The 16,538-nt window shown below is 58.8% G+C and overlaps 2 protein-coding genes across 3 annotated transcripts in view; both read right to left on the reverse strand.

The window, feature by feature from the left end:
• Nucleotides 1-118: 118 nt before the first annotated feature.
• FAAP100 (FA core complex associated protein 100) lies at nt 119-9,511 on the reverse strand. Its single transcript, XM_081272766.1, has 10 exons — nt 9,288-9,511; nt 9,060-9,178; nt 7,504-8,459; nt 6,508-6,658; nt 4,940-5,712; nt 4,094-4,230; nt 3,010-3,126; nt 1,131-1,217; nt 692-827; nt 119-469 (listed from the first exon to the last, which is right to left on the reverse strand). Exons 1-9 carry the CDS (start codon nt 9,450-9,452, stop codon nt 696-698), a joined length of 2,637 nt encoding a protein of 878 aa, XP_081128892.1. The 5' UTR covers nt 9,453-9,511; the 3' UTR covers nt 119-469; nt 692-695.
• A 2,378-nt stretch (nt 9,512-11,889) lies between these two features.
• NPLOC4 (NPL4 homolog, ubiquitin recognition factor) overlaps nt 11,890-16,538 on the reverse strand; it is a 48,095-nt gene continuing 43,446 nt past the window's right edge. For both annotated transcript variants that reach the window (XM_081272186.1, XM_081272187.1), the window contains 2 exons: nt 15,438-15,540; nt 11,890-14,229 (listed from right to left, as the gene is read on the reverse strand). In XM_081272186.1, coding sequence (XP_081128312.1) covers nt 14,072-14,229; nt 15,438-15,540 — 261 coding nt within the window. In that variant the 3' untranslated portion in view covers nt 11,890-14,071. The remainder of the gene's footprint in view (nt 14,230-15,437; nt 15,541-16,538) is intronic.

Raw genomic sequence — 16,538 nt, forward strand, 5'->3', positions numbered from 1 at the left:
AAAAACAGCACCAGTGGCTGGGCACTGCCCAGCTGAACGAAGAGGTGGGGATGGGGATGGGGATGCTGGGTTGCAGCCCCTGGCCCCACGTGACCCTAAAAGCAGCACACAGTGCAGCTCAGGCACGGTGCCTCACTGTTGAACATCCTGGCCATGGGCCACCCGGAAAGCCCTTCATCAGTGTGGCAAGGAGCCACTGGCACCTGCAGGAGCCCCACATCTCTGTGCTTTGGTTGCAGGAGTACCCTCCCACCTGGTGGCACCAGAGGGGCAGCTGGTGCTCCCGGGGTGTGTGGGGGGAATAGCAGCAACAAGTCATGAACCCACCCAAGACCCAAGCCCAGAAGCCCTGTGTCCCTCATGGACTGCCGCTTGGGGGTCCAGAACTTTAGTAGACAGGATGCTGCCAGGGGAGCCTCAGTGCTTGGGGTGGAAAGCGCCCAGCAGTGTGGCGGAGTGCGGCCAGCAGCTGTTGGGAGAAAGGGAAGGAGTGAGTTGGCGGAGGCCAGGGCTTCGGGCTCCCCTGGACTGCCTCCCACCGACTTCCTCCACTTTCTGGTGCCTTTGGCCAGGTCATATGCAGGGCTGGGACAGTCACCCGTGGTATTCTAAGTCTTTCTCTGAGCAACCACCAAGGGTCTCTCGGCTGCTGGAGAGGGCTGAAGGCAGTGGGGTGGAGGCCTGGGCCCACCTGGTCACAGCAGGACGAGGCTGGGGCTGCGCAGCTGCTTGTACACCTGCAGGAGCCTCTGCGCTGTGGCGCAGGAGCTGGCTTCATCCTCTGTGCACAGACGGTCACGCAGGGCCTGCACCTCCCGCAGCAATGCCTAGGGGCAAGCAGCATGGCTCAGGCCCTCTGCCTCTCCCTGGGACCCCCTCCCTGGGAGGTGGTGGGTGGTCCAAGAACACAGCACAGCCAGGCAGGCATGGCTAGGGGAACAGGTGGAGCGAGGCAGGCAGGAGAGAGGCGTGACCCCACCACGCTGCCCTGCCCAGGGCCAAGCCTACACTTGAGGATGAGGCCAGCCTCACCAGGCTGGGCAACTGCTGAGCATCTGTCTGCACAGGGGCCCTGCCGGGGTCACTCTTTGATGCCCAGGTTGGTGGGACAGCCCTGCACAGGTGCTCACCTCATGGTTAGCATGGATCTGGCGAAGATACTGCATGCGGAGGTCGGGTGGGCTGGAGCTCTGGGCAGCCTGCTCCCTGACCATTGCCTGGGGGAGACAGTGGGAGTGGGGATGTGGCAGGTGGTGCCCACTGTCTTTCCTGAGGAAGGTGTCTGCACTAGCAGGCCCTCGTGACCCTCAGAGAAGGGTGAGCCCTCCTCTGGCTGGCCCCAGGCCCTCCAGCACAGTCTCCTGCTCTGCTGACTCTGACTACCTGTGTGGGCTCTTCCCGGACTCTGTTTCCCACCTGCCGTTTGCCGGGACTCTCCTCTCAGAGCAGCGGCACATGGGCCCCACCTGGTGATCAGTTACTGACAATAAATTTCGACTTGGTCCTTCCTCTCCACTCATCCCTAAAGAGCTTTGCTGTGCTCAGACCCAGGGTCCCCCTCCACCGGCTCTGTCCCTGAACCAGACAGACTGTGGAGCCTGCCGCTGCTGCACCTCAGCCAGGGCCCAACTTGACCCAGCTGCCCTTCACTCAGCAGGCTGAGGGGCTGGTCGCCAACTCCCGCTTTCTGAAGGAGCCCAGCTTGCTACAGGCCTGAGTGACCTAGACAGCGAGGCCCCTGCTGCCCTCTCCAGGGGTGAGTGAGGCCCACGGTAGAGCCTCCACCCGGGAGCACCCCAGGCAGTGCTGGCCTGCAGTGGGAGCTGTCCCTCTGGGCGGAGTCCTGAGAGCTCTGACCTATGGATGTGGAGGCTGGCACACTGCCACCACAACACTGAAGTCCCACCCAGGGAAAGCATGTGGCTCCCCAGATTCACACGTGGAAGTCCTAACCCCAGTACCTCTGAGTGTGAGTTTTGAGATGGGGACCTTTCACATGACCAAGACAAACTCATCGGGGTGGCTCTAGCCCCAATGACTGTCCTTGATGGGGAAGTTTGGATGTGGTGACCATGTTCTTAGGAACCAGATAAACACTGGGAAGTGCCTTCTCTGACGGTGGCAGCACTGCCTGGAGGCCACTCTTCCTGGTCATGGTGTCAGGACTGACTCCAGCACTGAAGCAGAAGCTGTGCCTGCACCATGGCCTGCTGCGTGGGGTGGGCTTTGGGGTCACGGCACAGCACTGGCCACTGGAGCCACATGCTGAGATCACCAGGGCTGACCTTCAGAGCTCTGATGGCAGCTAATGCCTCCTGCCTGGCTCATAGTGCATCTTGGCACACTGGGTCCCAGCTGCCGTCAGGTAGCAGGTCGGGGTGACAGGTTCCCGAGAGGCCCACAGAGGCCAGAGTTGAGAACCCACTTCAGGACGGGCTTACTGAGGACACTGCAGTCTCTGCTGCAAGGACCAAGGCTGAACAGAGCTGGGACAGGTGGACAGGGGCCACAGGCTCTGGACTGAGGCCACCCTGCTCTGGGCACTGGTTAGACTCAATGGGAACATGGGAGCTTCTCAGACCTGGAAGCTGTTGGCGTGAGCGGCCTGGGCACAGCACCAGAACATGTGCTTCTGCCCAGCAAACCCTTAAGGCTGCTCGCTCTCCCGGGGCACGGGCAGATGCCTTATCCTGAGACCCATGCCCACAGTGTGCCAGTCCACGCAGCCCTGTGAACAGGGGAAGACAGGAAGCCTCAGGATGCCCTAGCAGCCATGCACGCATGGTGCAGGTGGGCTTTGGATTTGGGGTGACATGGGGCTGATGGCACAGCAAAGTGGCCTGTCTGCGAGGAAGCGCTCACTCACATGTCTCTACAGCACTGCGTCTGCCAGCAGAGGCAGTGGTGGTCACAGACCCCATGGCCTGCAGTCGTGGTACCTCAGCCAGTCTCCACAGCCCACCTGCAGCCCTCAGAGCCTCCCTCCCCAGCCCACACCACCCACTGTACCTGCATGCGCCCAACAATGGCGTGATGTGCTCTGCACATGTCTGCCAGGGAGGAGCTCTCCACTTGGATCTCCACAGCCTGGATGGGCCCTGCTGGGCACAGGTCAGTCACAGCCACCTGCAACACAGACAGATCTTGCTGGCAGTCCCTGTGCTGCCCTGGAGGGCTCAGGCTAACAGAGCCTCCCAAGCTGCCAGCAAGGGAGGTCCTGGGCGGCCCCAACTCCCTGCCTGGGCGGCCCCAACTCCCTGCCTGGGCGGCCCCAACTCCCTGCCTGGGCACCACTCTACACCCTGAAGGTGGGTAGGGGTAGGGTCAGAAGGGCCCTGGCCTGGGGACAGCCAAGAACTGATAGCAAGATACTTGGTTGTCTGAGAAGAACACGTCCAGGAAGACCCTCAGGATCCAGACTGTGGAAACCACTTCACTGTGGAGCTGTGCCCAGGCCCTGTACATCTGGGCCATGCCCATGCTCTTGAAAGTCCACTGTAGAGCAGGCCACACTCCCACACCCACACTGGGTGCCACAGCCCACCTCTGACAGCAGGATCAGGTGTGGAGTCTTTGCCACCACCAAGTTCCCTTCAGGAACCGGCTCTCCAGACACAGATGTGGGGCAACACCTGGAGCCTGGGTCACTGCAGGCTCCTCCACAGGGCTGTGAGCACCCCTCCACAGGACACAGCTATTGCCTGACCCCAGCCTCAGGTTGCAGGGATGCTCTGACCTAGATGCCGGTCCAGCCTTGGCCTGAAGGGGCTGAGTAGTGGGCAGCAAGGAGGCAATGTCTGGGGGAATGGATCGATTTGATTCTAAGGGCACCCCAAACTACTCAGCAACAGCGTCTGACAGTGGCAAGTAGCACCAGAAGGTCTGCTGGAAGTGAGTCCAGCAGGTGGGGAAGCAGGGTGTGAGAGAGAAACGCTGGGCATCCTCTTGTGGTCTGAGGCTCAGCTTCTCCTAGGGGCATCAGGAGTCCGATTCCTCTTGAACTTCCAGCACCACTGGTCCAGGGACCCCCTTCTGAGAGTCGCTGGCAGTCAGGCCGATTCCCCACAGACAGGTGAACTGACCCCCTGCTTGCCTCACGGATGATGAGGTGGATGTCAGTGCCATTGGGGGCCACCCCCTGGATGGAAGACAGCGCCCGGGCCTTCACGATGTCTACAGCAGCATTCTCAGCAAGCAGCCACTGCAAGGTGGCACTGCAAAGGGGGACACCTGGAGGGCAGAAGCACCATCAGGAGCTCAGGTGGGCCCTGCTAACACCTGGGTGGCTTCCTGCAATGTCCCCTTCTCAGTGCCATCTAAGTGTCCCAGTTTTCTGCAGCTCACCCCAAGCAGAGAGCCAGGATAGCTCCCCAAGAAGCAGCTTTCCAAGGGGTGGTGGCAAAGTGGTGCAGCTGACTGAGTCAGAACTCCACCGTGGAGGAAGCCCGCCAATGCCCAGGTGTGTCCCTGAGAGCAGGCAGCTCTGCTGCAGGGATGCATCCAGTGAGGGTGGCTGCCACTCCCTCCCTGTGCAGGCCAGCCCCAGAGGCTGCCAGCCCCCCCCCCCCCAGCAGCAGAGCGGCAGCAGTGACACAGGGCACCATCCTGACAGAAGATCCAGCACCACACAGTGAAGGGTTCACACACCCAGTGGCAACGCAAGGCAGACACAGGGCCCAGACAGTCCTGCCAAGCTGGGCCATGGGCTTGGGGGCTGGGCCGGCTGGTCCCTGGGTGCTTGCCATGTAAAATTTCCCTGGTGATGCCTCTGACTCTCTGTTCAGGCCGGGCTTCCACAGGCAGGGTTCAAGAAGCCCAATTTAACAGAGAAATGCGGCGGCAGCGCAGGCGGAACAGGCCAGCTATGGGGTGCAGCGTGGGGGGGAGGGGGACGGGGAGAGGCCCCGAGGCCAAGGTGAAGCCAGTTGGTGCCACCAACCTGAGTGAGCATCCTCCAGGGCAGTCCTGAGCAGCTCAGCTGACACCTTGATGGAGGCCACCGATGGGGGCAAGTACTTGGCCCGCAGGGAGGCAGGGCCAGTCGGCTCACTGCTAGGCCCACAGCAGGCTTCCAGGAAAGTGTCCACAGGGTCGCGGGCCGGACTGAGCAGGCAGGGCGCCTGTGTGTGGGGTGAGGCCAGGCCAGGAAAGCGCAGGCACCGCAGCATGTCCACTGTAAGCCTGCTCAGAGGCAGGCAGATGCCCTCCTGCTCAGGAAGGAGGTCGAGGGCCTGCTCCTCCAGAAAGGGGTCCTCCAGGGGGTCTGAGGGGGCCAAGGCCCCGCCCACCACCTCCCTGAGGCTGTAGAAGAGTGCGCAGGACACGGTCACAGGTAGGTCAAGCACACCGCCCTCAGTAGGGCCCAGGGGCAGGGTCACCTCCCGCTGGCTGCCAGGGCCAAGCCTGTCTACAGGGATGGTGTAGGTGACAGCTGAGCCAGCTGCGTCCAGGTCAAGGGCAGAGGAACTGGTGAGCACCTGAATGCACAAGGTCCAGCCCCGGTCCAGGCTGAAGTCACCGCTGTTCTGTAGCAGGCAGGTGGCTGTCAGCACATCCTGAAGGGGCAGGTGGCTCCAGGAGGTGGTGGTGGTACATGAGATAGGCCGGGGGCCCTCCCGGCTGGACAGTAGGGCACAGCTCACGTTCATGGCCTCATTGAGGCTCGTCAGGGCCTTGTTCCGTTGATCAACTGCCTTCTTCAGAAAGGACACTCTGCAAAGGGCAGATGTGGTGCTCAGGGAAGGGAGGAGACCACAGGGAGCCAAGCCCCTGGACTTCCGAGGGGGAGGGACCAGAACCTGCTTCCACAGCTGGCAGAGCGAGGGTGTGAGCCAAGCCTAAGGAGTGAGGCCTGGAGAGCATCTCGCCTTGTCCCGCCCACACCAAGACCCCTTGGAAGCTGCCCCCCTCTCCTCTCAGCCACAGGAGGCAAGGCACATGATGGAGCAGGTCAGGGGCTGGGCAGTGCTCTGTGGGGCTGGGCCAGCCCCTGGTTCCAAGAAGTTTCCACCCACATCAGACACTCAGGGTCACGACTATAGATGGGGGTTACCTGGCACTGTCCTCAGCTGCCCCAGATGTTCCTAATCAGCCTGTCTCCTTTCCAGGGCTCCACAGTGACAGGGGCAGGGAGGAATGGAGGGCACAGGGACCTGGAGCCTATGGGATATGCTCTAGGACCAGAGGAGCCAGGGGAAGACAAGAGGAGCCTGATGGACCTGGAGTGTACTCTCCTACATCCCCGGGCCGGCAGTAATGGTGGCCTTTGCTAAGAGCAGGAAGGCAGAGTCCTCTGAGAAGGGGAGTCTGTGGGCTAAGGAAGTGGTGGGGTCTCCTGTGCCCCCTAGCGGGGAAAAGGAGCGGGGCCCTACCTGAGAAGAAGGGTCTCGTGTGAACCTCTAGGTCTCTCTTCTGGGATCCACAGTGGTCCGCACAGACCACAGCCAGTCAAGGACATTCTGCTCAGGATGCAATGCCAGCTCTACTGAGCCGGAGATCACTGCTCACCTCTCAGACACATCGCCAATGACAGAGAGCAGTTCCTTGATTTTCCGGTCTGCACTTGCTGAAGTCATTCTGGTAGGACCAGGACTCTTGGGGCTCAGGCTGCAGCTCATCAGGCGCCCTTTGGCAGACAAAGCCAGGAGCTCAGTCTCACCTGACAATGGACACAAATAGGACTGCTCAGTGGTTGGCAGCTGCAAGGACATTCAGAAGTGTTTGTCCCAGGTGCCAAGACAAGCACTGGCAGAGCGCCAAGGCACTGTCCCAAGGAGGGAGATGCTGCCCATGGGTCTTTGACACATTTGACAGGCCTCCCTGAGATGGGCTATCAGCCCAACACAGAGGTGGCACCGTGGCAGCATCTGGTTCTGTTAGATGTGAATAGAAAAAAAAGAGGGCTACAGGAGGACGCTGTGTGCGGCCATGTCTTCTGGGCACAGTCTGCCCTCAACAGGCCATAAAGAGCAAGGCTGTTCTGAGCTTCTCAAATACAAGTGCTCCATGGAGGCCAGGTCCCCCTCCTCTCCATCCTCATGGGGCTTCCAGACAGCCAGGGCCACCACAGGAGACAAAGGCTGCCTCTGCTGAGGCTGGCCTGCCCCAACACAGCTCTGGCCAACACTGGGCACACACAGCTAAAACACTCCCTAGCTCAAGAGCCCTGCCTTCGCTGGAGCAGCCCATAAGCACATGCAGGCTTGAAAGTGTGTCCCTGCCCTCAGAAGACGCATGCAGGCATGACCTGCTCTGAGGCCCGCCACAGGTGCTCTTGCACTGCCACATGCTCTGAGCAGCCACTCTAGTGAGGGATGATAGTCCATCCAGTCAAAGCAGTGGCCTGCTCAAGTCCCGGAAGGAGATACACATGCTGCTCCTTGGCCCCATGCCAGCAGGCTGTGGCCGATGAGAAAACAGAAGAGGACCGGCCAACCCGTAGGGAGAGTGCCAAGAGGGAGCCCCTGACAGCTTTGGTCTCCACATTTGAACAGCCACTCATACCTGCAGGTGCCCTGGGTGACACAGAGACAGTCAGGACACTGCAGACACTCAAGCTGGTTGGGCACAGTGTGGGCGGTAGGCTTCCAGGGTCTCTGTTGGGCTGCTGAGGGTCCAAGGGGATGCTTCCTTGAGCCAAATCCACCACGCGGAGGTCCGAGGGGGTACTGTGGTATATGCGGCCACCCCCACCACAGGCAGCACAGAGCACTGGCCCCGGGAGGAAGTACTCTTGAAGCTCTGGCACCAGATTTCCTGACTTGTCAAAGCTGGCCTTAATGGCCAGCGTCCTGCCATGGTGACCAAGGGCTACAAGGCAGTCAGAGTGGACCTCCATACTGGACAGCTCACTCTCCACAGCCTCCTCAGTCTGTGGCTCTGTCTTCAAAGCCCCAATGAAGACAACAGGCTCCTCCAGGTGATGGAGGATCCTGACAAGGGCCTTGGGGTCACCAGGGGCTGATCTAGAGGTGACCAAGGCCCTCAGGGCCACACAGCAGAGCTGGCCATCAGGAAGACCACAGAGGATCACAGGCGACTCCAAGAGGGTGGCATCAGCTCCAAAGAGTAGCCCAAAGAGGGCCTCCTCCAGTGTGAAGCCCCCACAGGCCTGGGGGTGACCATGTGGTGCTCTGGAGCCTGGCAGTGACATACAGCACAGCACTGGCAGGAAATGGGGGGCTGTGGGCTTTCCTGGGATACCAATTTCGGGGGTATAGGTGGACAACTCCACCTCACCGATCTGGCCCCCAGGCTGGGGGTCTTCCCCTAAACAGGGGTGCTCAAACAGCTGCATCTTCCACTGGGTGGGGCCCTGCGCCAGGGCAACAAGCATGTCGTCCAGCACAGTGAACGCACAGAGTGTGGCATCGGGGAGGACGCAGGCATCGGGGTCCACGGGCATCACAGGGTAAGGGAGTTCATCCTCTTCACTGTCCTTGTTGGCCTGGCTCACAGACCTTCCGGGAACAATGGGACCAGTCAGGATAGACCGGGCAGACTGTTCACGAAAACCCGCTGGGAACAGGCTGGGCAGGGGTCTTCACAGGGAGTGCCGAAGGGTCTCCACAGTGATGACTGTCAGCCCTTCAACAGGCCATTGGGCACACAACCTCCCAACTCCCACGGACGGCTCAGGACACATTTGACAGTTCAGATGGCTGCACAAGCTGCCTTTCTACCTCACACAGCAGCAGCCAGCACACCTGCTTCTCAGGGTCCCGGCGAGAGCCACCAGATCAACAGCAGGCCTGCTGGCCGGCTGCGGAGGTGCCTCCTGGACCCACTAGCTAAGGACTCCCTGCCAGCAGGAGCTCCTGGAAGCCACGGCAGCACAGGTGCTGGGTGTGAGGGGCTGCAAGTGTGGCAAAAACCCACCGAGACTTCACGCCCCGCACAGCCCTCCGTCTCCAGCGCAGCGATGGTGGGCCGTCCCTCTGGACCCATCCAGGAGTAAAGTCCGTGCAGATCACAGGGGAATGTGTGAACAAGTAGATACCGTGCAGGCCACGGTGGCCCCACGGCGGATAGAGACGCACGGGGCCACGCCCACCCCTCACCTGCTGGGGGTGTCCAGCGATAGGCAGTAGATGCCCCTCCGGGCGCACAGGACGTAGAGCGCCCTGCGAGGGGCCAGCAGCTGCAGGTGCCACACCTGGTCCGGGAACCGGTACACCGCCTGGACGCCAGGGTAGTGTGGTCAGGCCAGGCGCACGCCTGGCGGGGTCTCGCTGCTGAGCGGACCCGAGCCCCGCCCGCCGCCCGCCAGCCCGCGGCCCGGCGCTCACGGTCAGCAGCCCGCCCTCCTGGTCGTACACGTAGACGAACTCGCTCCCGGTGGACAGGAAGACGTCCGCCTCGTGGCACAGCACGCGGGGTTTTCCCGCCGCCAGGCCGCCCAGCGGGCAGCTGAAGCCCGCCAGGTAGTGGACGCGGGGCGTACCGCCAGCCATTGTTCGAGCGGGCAGGCGGCCAGCGCGGAGCCCGGCGGGGGCGGTGCCGCCTGGGGGCGCTTTACGGCCGGCCACGGCGTGGCGCGGCCTCCGCCGTAAAGCGGCATTGCGGGGGCGGGGCCGGCCCGGAGGCGGGCCTGCTGCGGGGGCGGGGCCGGGCTGCGCGCTGCGGGGAGCTCCTGGAGAGCCGGGGCCCTTCCGACGCGCCGCGCCGCGGAAGAGTGGCCGCTGCCCGCTCTCCCGCGCGCAGTGTCAACGGGCTTTGGAATCTCTAGGACTTGGGAGGCAACGAGGAGTCCAGCAAGCGAGAGGGTGGGATCAGCGCCACCTCTCGCCACGACCCCGGCGCCCTCTGTCAGGGGCTGGGTCTCTTCCCTCTGCTCATTGAGCAGCACCACGCAGGACCCCGTTCTCAGGAATGTAGGGGCTTTGAGCCAGACGAGCGCAACGCTTGAACACGTGGGGACGTAGGTAAGCCAAAGGGATTTCTGAGTTAGGGTCAGAGCACCGCAAAGGAAATGACCCGCTGAGATTGGGGGAGGAAGCAAGCGGGAGGCCAGGGGACATCTTCACTTTCCCTCCTGGCAGTTCTTTCCAGAAGAAAGCAGCTCTACACGAATCCCGCAAGTGAAAGACCAGGATCCTCCACCTGAAGCCAGGCAGAGACTGGGCTTCCCCATACTCAGGAGGCTGAGGCAGGAGTTCGGGGTCCAGACTTAGCAGCACAGCAAGACCATAGCTCTTATTAAAATAATAGTAGTAGTAGTAGTTACTATTATTTCATCAGAAAGGTCTCAAGGCCAGACACTCGGAAGTAAAGGAGCCATCTGGGGCACAGCAGGCCTGACGTGTAAAAGGTCCAGCTGGAGAATGTCCAGAATGTGTGCCAGGCTGGAACATGACCCAGTCCCGGTGTACCTGCCAACATGACCAGTGGCCAGTCCAGACCCCCCCCCCCCAAGTGAGTAGGGGGTGGGCTAGCTCCGAGTGTATCTGTGCCAGGTGCTAACCAGGTGAGGGTTCTCAGCTCACTCTGCACTCCTGGGCTGGTCTGATGGCGTTTTGCCTGGAAATGCTTCCCTTGTTGAGGGGAAGGATGGGGGTGGGGTAGAGTAAGAGCACTCCTCAGCAGCCTGTCACTCTGAATTTCCCCCAGAGCACACAAGTATCCCTTGGGGGTCTTCTGATCACCAGGTCTAACCTTCCAAGCCTGACCCTGGTTCTTGTCAGTCACCAGCTCACACACGCATCAGGATAACCAGGTGGCTTCCAAAATAGGAGAAAACACCCCGACAGAGAAGGTGGGGAGGAAGTGGATATGGGAGGTGGGCGAGCCAGCAGGCCTCATGGTATGTCACTCCTCTGGCTTGGGGGCTGGCCAGCTCCTGGCTCCCTCCAGTCTAAACAGAGAGTAGACCTGAGCACTGGGTTCCTGGGGTGAGAAAGGCATGAGGGAAGGGCCCAAGGCCATGTCCTAGCCGGGGCTCTGCCAGGGGAGTGGAAGGTGCACACACCCCTTACTGCAGAGCCTGTCACTGGAGGTCAGTGACCCTGCCAAACTGGGGCACTGTGGCCTCACAAAGGACAAGCACAGTGGAGCTCAAGAATTACAAGGGCAGATGTGGGAAGAGAAACCATGGTGTGTGGAAGCTGCAGATTATGGCAGAGGTGCAAAAACCTGCAGGGTGGGGACCGGGACTTTGGGTGCCAGAGTCCTCAGTTCTACTTCCAAGCAGTTCAATCTCACTTCTCAGCTGCTCAAAGGCATCTGGGTCACCTACTGGGAGCAGCCCTTTCAGACACAGCTATTTTTTTTTTTTTAATATTTTTTAATGTCGATGGACCTTTATTTTATTCATTTATTTTTATGTGGTGCGGAGAATCAAACCCAGTGCCTCACACATGTGAGGCAAGCACTCTACCACTGAGCCACAACCCCAGCCCCTACAGCGGCTGTTTTTTAGTGGCTTCCCAGGGTGCAGATGAGTCCCTGCCTTGAGGACTGAGTGGTGCTGAGCTGTGAAAGCAGGCTGATACCGAAGTCAGGAGCAAGCCAGACCTCTCTGGCTGTCCCTGGGAGACAGCAGTAAGCTCCAGCCCTGCTCCTCACTGCACCTGTGCAGTTAGGTTACCTGGACACTTTCACCTGCTGCTTGGCCTCATCTGCCTGTCCAGGACGTACAGACTCACAGGCAGAAAAGGCATCTCAGGGAGGCCGGACAGCTCCCTTCCACCCATATACGAACTTGGAAGAACAGTGCCCGGGAGCCCTGCAGCAGAGCAATGGGCCAGGGAAATTGGGTCCCAGCTTGAAATGGCTCAAACACATCAATGAGAGTCTTGGGGGCAAGTCATCTAATCACCTTACCCAGATTAGACACCAGACAGGGCCTGTGGACAACTTTCAGCGCACAGGAAGGACACGCTGGGAGCGGGCAGTCGCTTCAGGCGCTTTTTATTAGGTTCCACTGCAGGGCTGGGGTCAGGGTAATGCTAGTCCAAACCCAGGTGATGCACACCTGTGAGCCCAAAGCAGAGCACCTATGTCCCAGGAACAGACTGGCTGGGGGTGGGCTGGGTAGGCAGGACTGATCAGGGCCAAGAGGGGACCGAGGCACCCACTGTGTTCGCCTGGGAAGGTGTGTGCTCAGGCACCCCTCTGGAATGTGGTGCCTGGTGACATGAGGGGATGTCCACAGGAATGCAAGATGGGCAGGGGTCACTCCTGAGCAGGAGGTGGTGCCTGGGCCTCCCAGGCCTGTGCTCTCAGCAGGGCTCACCCCAAGCCAGCAGCATGAGCTTGACTCTCTTTGGACGATAAAATAAAGTGCATTATTGAACAGAGTAACTCAAAACCATAAGCAGCGAAATCACAACACTTTCTTTAGCTAAAAGACAAAAAGAAAACATGGATTGCATGGATGCCAGAACTGCAGAGTGAGAAAAACTATTGGTTGAGAAAAGGAAATTAGCTTGGTGGATAAAGACGAGAGCAAGTGGAGAGGAACACAGGTGTTGGGGCAGTGAGTCTCCACAAGTCTGTGCTGTCCAGTACCTGCCCAGGCTGGGCAACAGCACTGGTGTGAATGGCCCTGGAGACAGGTAAGCAGCCAGCCAGACCATTTGGCTATACAGCTGACCTCAGAGACCAGGTAAGACAGGGAAGGCAAAGCCCCAGCCAAGACAGACCCTAGGAGGCAGACCAGATGACCCTCCACACCTCCATAATGTGTGGCAGATGGGGGGAGACTGCTTGCTTTACAGCCCTGCTGTTGCCAGGCCAACCTAATGGGCTTGTGGCTCCAGGATCAGAAGAAACCTGGGCCTTCCAGGGGTGATGCCATGCCAGGTACACCTGAGGGTTCTGGCTACAGCCCTGCCATGAGAGAGCCCAGCAGGCAAGCATTCTGTCTACATGGCCAAGGATGGGGAGGGCTGTGTAGGTGCGTCCCTCTAGGCAACAGACACACAAGCCTCCAGGAAGTCTGGCTGTGCTGGCCTTTCCCTGGGTGCAGCACAGCTAATTTGGCTCGTTAAGGCAAAGAGGCATCAAGACGCCCTCGGCTCGCCTGGGGTAGGCCTGTGCCCCAGTCCTATTGTGGAGGACACCTAGAGACCATTAGGACTCTTGTGGATTGCCTGGTCCTTACACTGTGTGCGTGCTATCAACTTTCCAGGCTCCACTGGTCCTGTTTCAATGGCCAAAGCACTATTCCAGACCAAGGCCTGGCAAGGCTATGGGTAGAGGAATGGTGCTGTGTGAGGGAATCGGGGCCCTGGTGTTCACCCATCCAGGCTATCTAGAGGGACTGCCCACCAGGCAAGGGCCACCACTCTGCTCCTGCTCAGCTGCCCATATCGCCAGCTGCCACAGCTGTGTGACTTGGTAGAAAAGTCTCAGGCACTGAGGTTTGCTTCATAGGAGGACTGACAGTGGGACCCATCCACTACCACCTGAACTCCCAGGAGGGGCTGCGCTGAAGGAGGGAAGGAAGTGGAAACTAGTCTCTCTCATATCCCTGTTGTGCAGTTTTATCTTAAAAACAATAAATAAAAGTCTTCTGGGAAGGAATTGCTGAAAACTGTTATTGCAACCAGCACAGACTCTAAACTTCCGCCTGGTACGAGATGAGAAAGCGCACTAGCCTGCAGGCTGAGCAGGAGGCTGTGGCCGGCACAGGCAGGACCTCTGCTCCAGAGCAACAGAACAGAGGTAGCCAGGCACTCCCAACCAAAAAAAAAAAATCAAGCGGGGACAGAACAGAAAGCACTGAAGAGGAAGGAAAAGAAAGCTGGGTGGCAGCAGCAACCCTCCCTGCACCACCGATTTCAAGTGATTATTTGGAGGTGCCCAATCCTTCCCCGGCGGGGGGCTGTTGACGGGTGAGGCGTGCGTGGTGTTCTCAGGCAGGGACACTGTTTCCAGTCGGCTTTTACTCAGCCCTAGCACATTAGCTGAGCTCCCTCTCTGGGATTGGTGCCAAGAAGCTTCCCTGGGTGCCAGGGTGGCGGGCCCCACCCCTCAGGGCTGCCAGCTCTGAGCCTTACGGGGCACACCTTGAGCTCCTGGCTTTGGAGGGCTAGGCTGGCCCAGTCCCACCCAGCAGAGGGCCGGAGCCCTAGGTCCTGGGGAGGCTGCACATCTCGCAGTGGCCAGTTCCTGGCTGGTTCATGAAGGTGCAGTGCTGACAGGCCCACATGGCAGAGGTGGCGGCATGTGCAGAACCTCCAACGGCACCATACTCATGGAGGCCCGGGAGCTGCACACCAACGGTGCCTGTAGGTGGGAAGAGAAGCAAGCACTCAGCACTTCTGCAGAATGGGTACTCTGCCTGGCCTGAGCTCTATACTGTGGGCAGGCTAGTTTGAACATGCCTACTCCTTGCACCAAGGCTGCCATCCTGCAACTATGGTGCACACAACCAGCAAACACCTGCCCTTCTCTGCACCTGTGGGTATGGTTTCTTTCTGTTGCTGAAAAGCACTCCTCTGTGAGGACCATCACGCCCACTGTAGACATCTGGGTGGTGTCCAGTTCTGAGTTGTTAGGACAAAGCTACCATGAGCATCCTGTTCTCTTATAGACCTGTTTTCACCTTTCCTGGCAAAAGCCTAGCTGAGGAAAGGCTGGTCAAGGGTGAGTGCATGTTGGGCTTCCCAGGACTTGCACCTGGATCTACTTTTTTTTTTGGGGGGGGGAAGGGTATGGGGGAGTGAACCCAGAGACACTGAACACATCTCCCCAGTCCTTTTTATTTATTTTTTTAATAACTTTTAAAAATATATTTTTAGTTGTATGTAGACACAATATCTTTATTTTTATGTGGTGCTGAGGATCAAATCAGTGCCTCACGTCTGGTAGGCAAGCGCTCTACCACTGAGCCACAACCCCAGCCCTTCATTTTATTTTTTAAGACAGAGTCTCACTAAGTTGCTGAGACTGCCCCAGAACTTGAAATCCTCCTATTGACCTCCCAAGTTGCTGGGATCACGTTGTGTGCCCCTGAGCCCGCCTGGTATCTCATGTTTTGTGAAGCTCTTGTGAATATACACTATCATTCCATTACCAGTCCTAGACACAGGATTGGACAATCGCATACTCAACTTTTTTAGGAGAGTGAGTACTGAACACAAGGAGCTCTAGGGCACAAGCTGCTCCAGGTAATGAATCCAGACCCTGTCACCTGCTGCTGTGGGAGTTGGGTTTCTTTTTATACCATCGAAGTATGAGGGGTAGTGCCAAGTGTCCCATAAGGATGGCAAGGACATGTTAGATGTTCAGACAGATCTTTTCCAAATGGAGGCTCCTGGGACACCTACAGCTGGGTGCATCTGCTATACACACCTGGGGTCTGACCTGGACAACATTATGTTACTACATCAATGAACACAGCCATGTGTCTGTCCCTTTACTTATACCACAACCCCCAGTGTGCACCCAGGGCCACGAGCCCAGGGCATAAGGATAGAGCGTAGGACACTTACTGCAAAGTTGCTCAATAGTGGCCCACTGCTCGGACTTCTTCCACGTCTGTGCCAGCTCCTCATTCCTGGTCCTCACCGCCTCCAGCAGAAGGCTGATGCTGTCCTGCAAAAAGCCAAAGGAAGGTCCACCTTGCTCTGCAATGGGGTCACACTCTCGCTAACAGGTTTCTCTAACATAAACACAACATTTCAGAGGGAATTTTTAAATATCACATAGACGATCACTATGAAACACAGACTGCTGCTCAGGTCTATAAATCCATGTGCTAAAGTAAGCTAGAACTCACGTCTTCCCAAAGCACCCCTTGGGGCTCCTGTGCTCCCTCGGCCATGGGCTGACAGCCCAGATGACAGAAACTCCTGTCCCTGGTCCTAGACTGGGACCAGTCCTCCTCTCTTCTCCATCTGTCTGGAAACTGCGTGCTACATCCTAGGTGTCCAGGGTCAGCGCACAGAGAGTTAAAGTAGCTGCTGTGGTGAGAGGTTGATAAAGCCTTGAAGGGCTCTCAGTACCTCCAGAGTCAACTTCAAAACAGTTTGCGAGCGGGTGGCCCAATACAGAGGGAGCCTCACCTGTCACCCCTGGTCTCAGATGGCAGGGCTGACCCTGAGAGAAGAGGTACAGTGGGATTCTGAGAGGGGAAGGGACAGTGGGAAGACACACAAGATAAATGGGGCAGCATGTAACAACAGCTAAGGCTGACCACCAAAGACAAGCCCTGGGAGGGAGAGCGCCGCTGTCACGGTGGGGAAGGTGCCGAGTCAGCGCTACTGAGCTCAGAAAGATTCCTCCCTCCTTCCTTGTGTTCCTGGGGGTATCAGGCAGAGAAGAAAAGGTCACAGGAGGCCAAAATGTGTGGCACATGCTGAGGCCTCTGGCAGGACTTGCTGCCCACCCCTTTGGGAGCACTGTTGTCTGCTCAACACCTACCTCCTCTTTGGCAGGGCTTGGGAGCTGGCCAGCCTTCTGGGCCAAGGCAACAAGCCGGCATTGACTCAGGAGGCAGGGAGGGATTCGTAACGAGCAGGCTGAGATTCTAAAGCTACGGGACTGAGGGCTGCCTCAACCATGGTACCCCCAGGACGGTAGGCCAGAGGACA

This window comes from Spermophilus citellus, assembly GCF_964194105.1.
Source record: "Spermophilus citellus genome assembly, chromosome: 17".
Classification (NCBI taxonomy): Eukaryota; Metazoa; Chordata; class Mammalia; order Rodentia; family Sciuridae; genus Spermophilus; species Spermophilus citellus.

Bases quoted from the DNA above. Each gene is read 5' to 3' on its own strand.
- FAAP100 (XM_081272766.1), bottom strand. From the start codon at position 9,452: ATGGCTGGCGGTACGCCCCGCGTCCACTACCTGGCGGGCTTCAGCTGC. The intron at 5,713-6,507 runs GTGAGCAGTGAT...TGCCCTTTGCAG, and splicing joins ATTGGCGATGTGTCTGAGAG to AGTGTCCTTTCTGAAGAAGG. The intron at 1,218-3,009 runs GTACAGTGGGTG...TGTCTCCCCCAG, and splicing joins CCATTGTTGGGCGCATGCAG to GCAATGGTCAGGGAGCAGGC.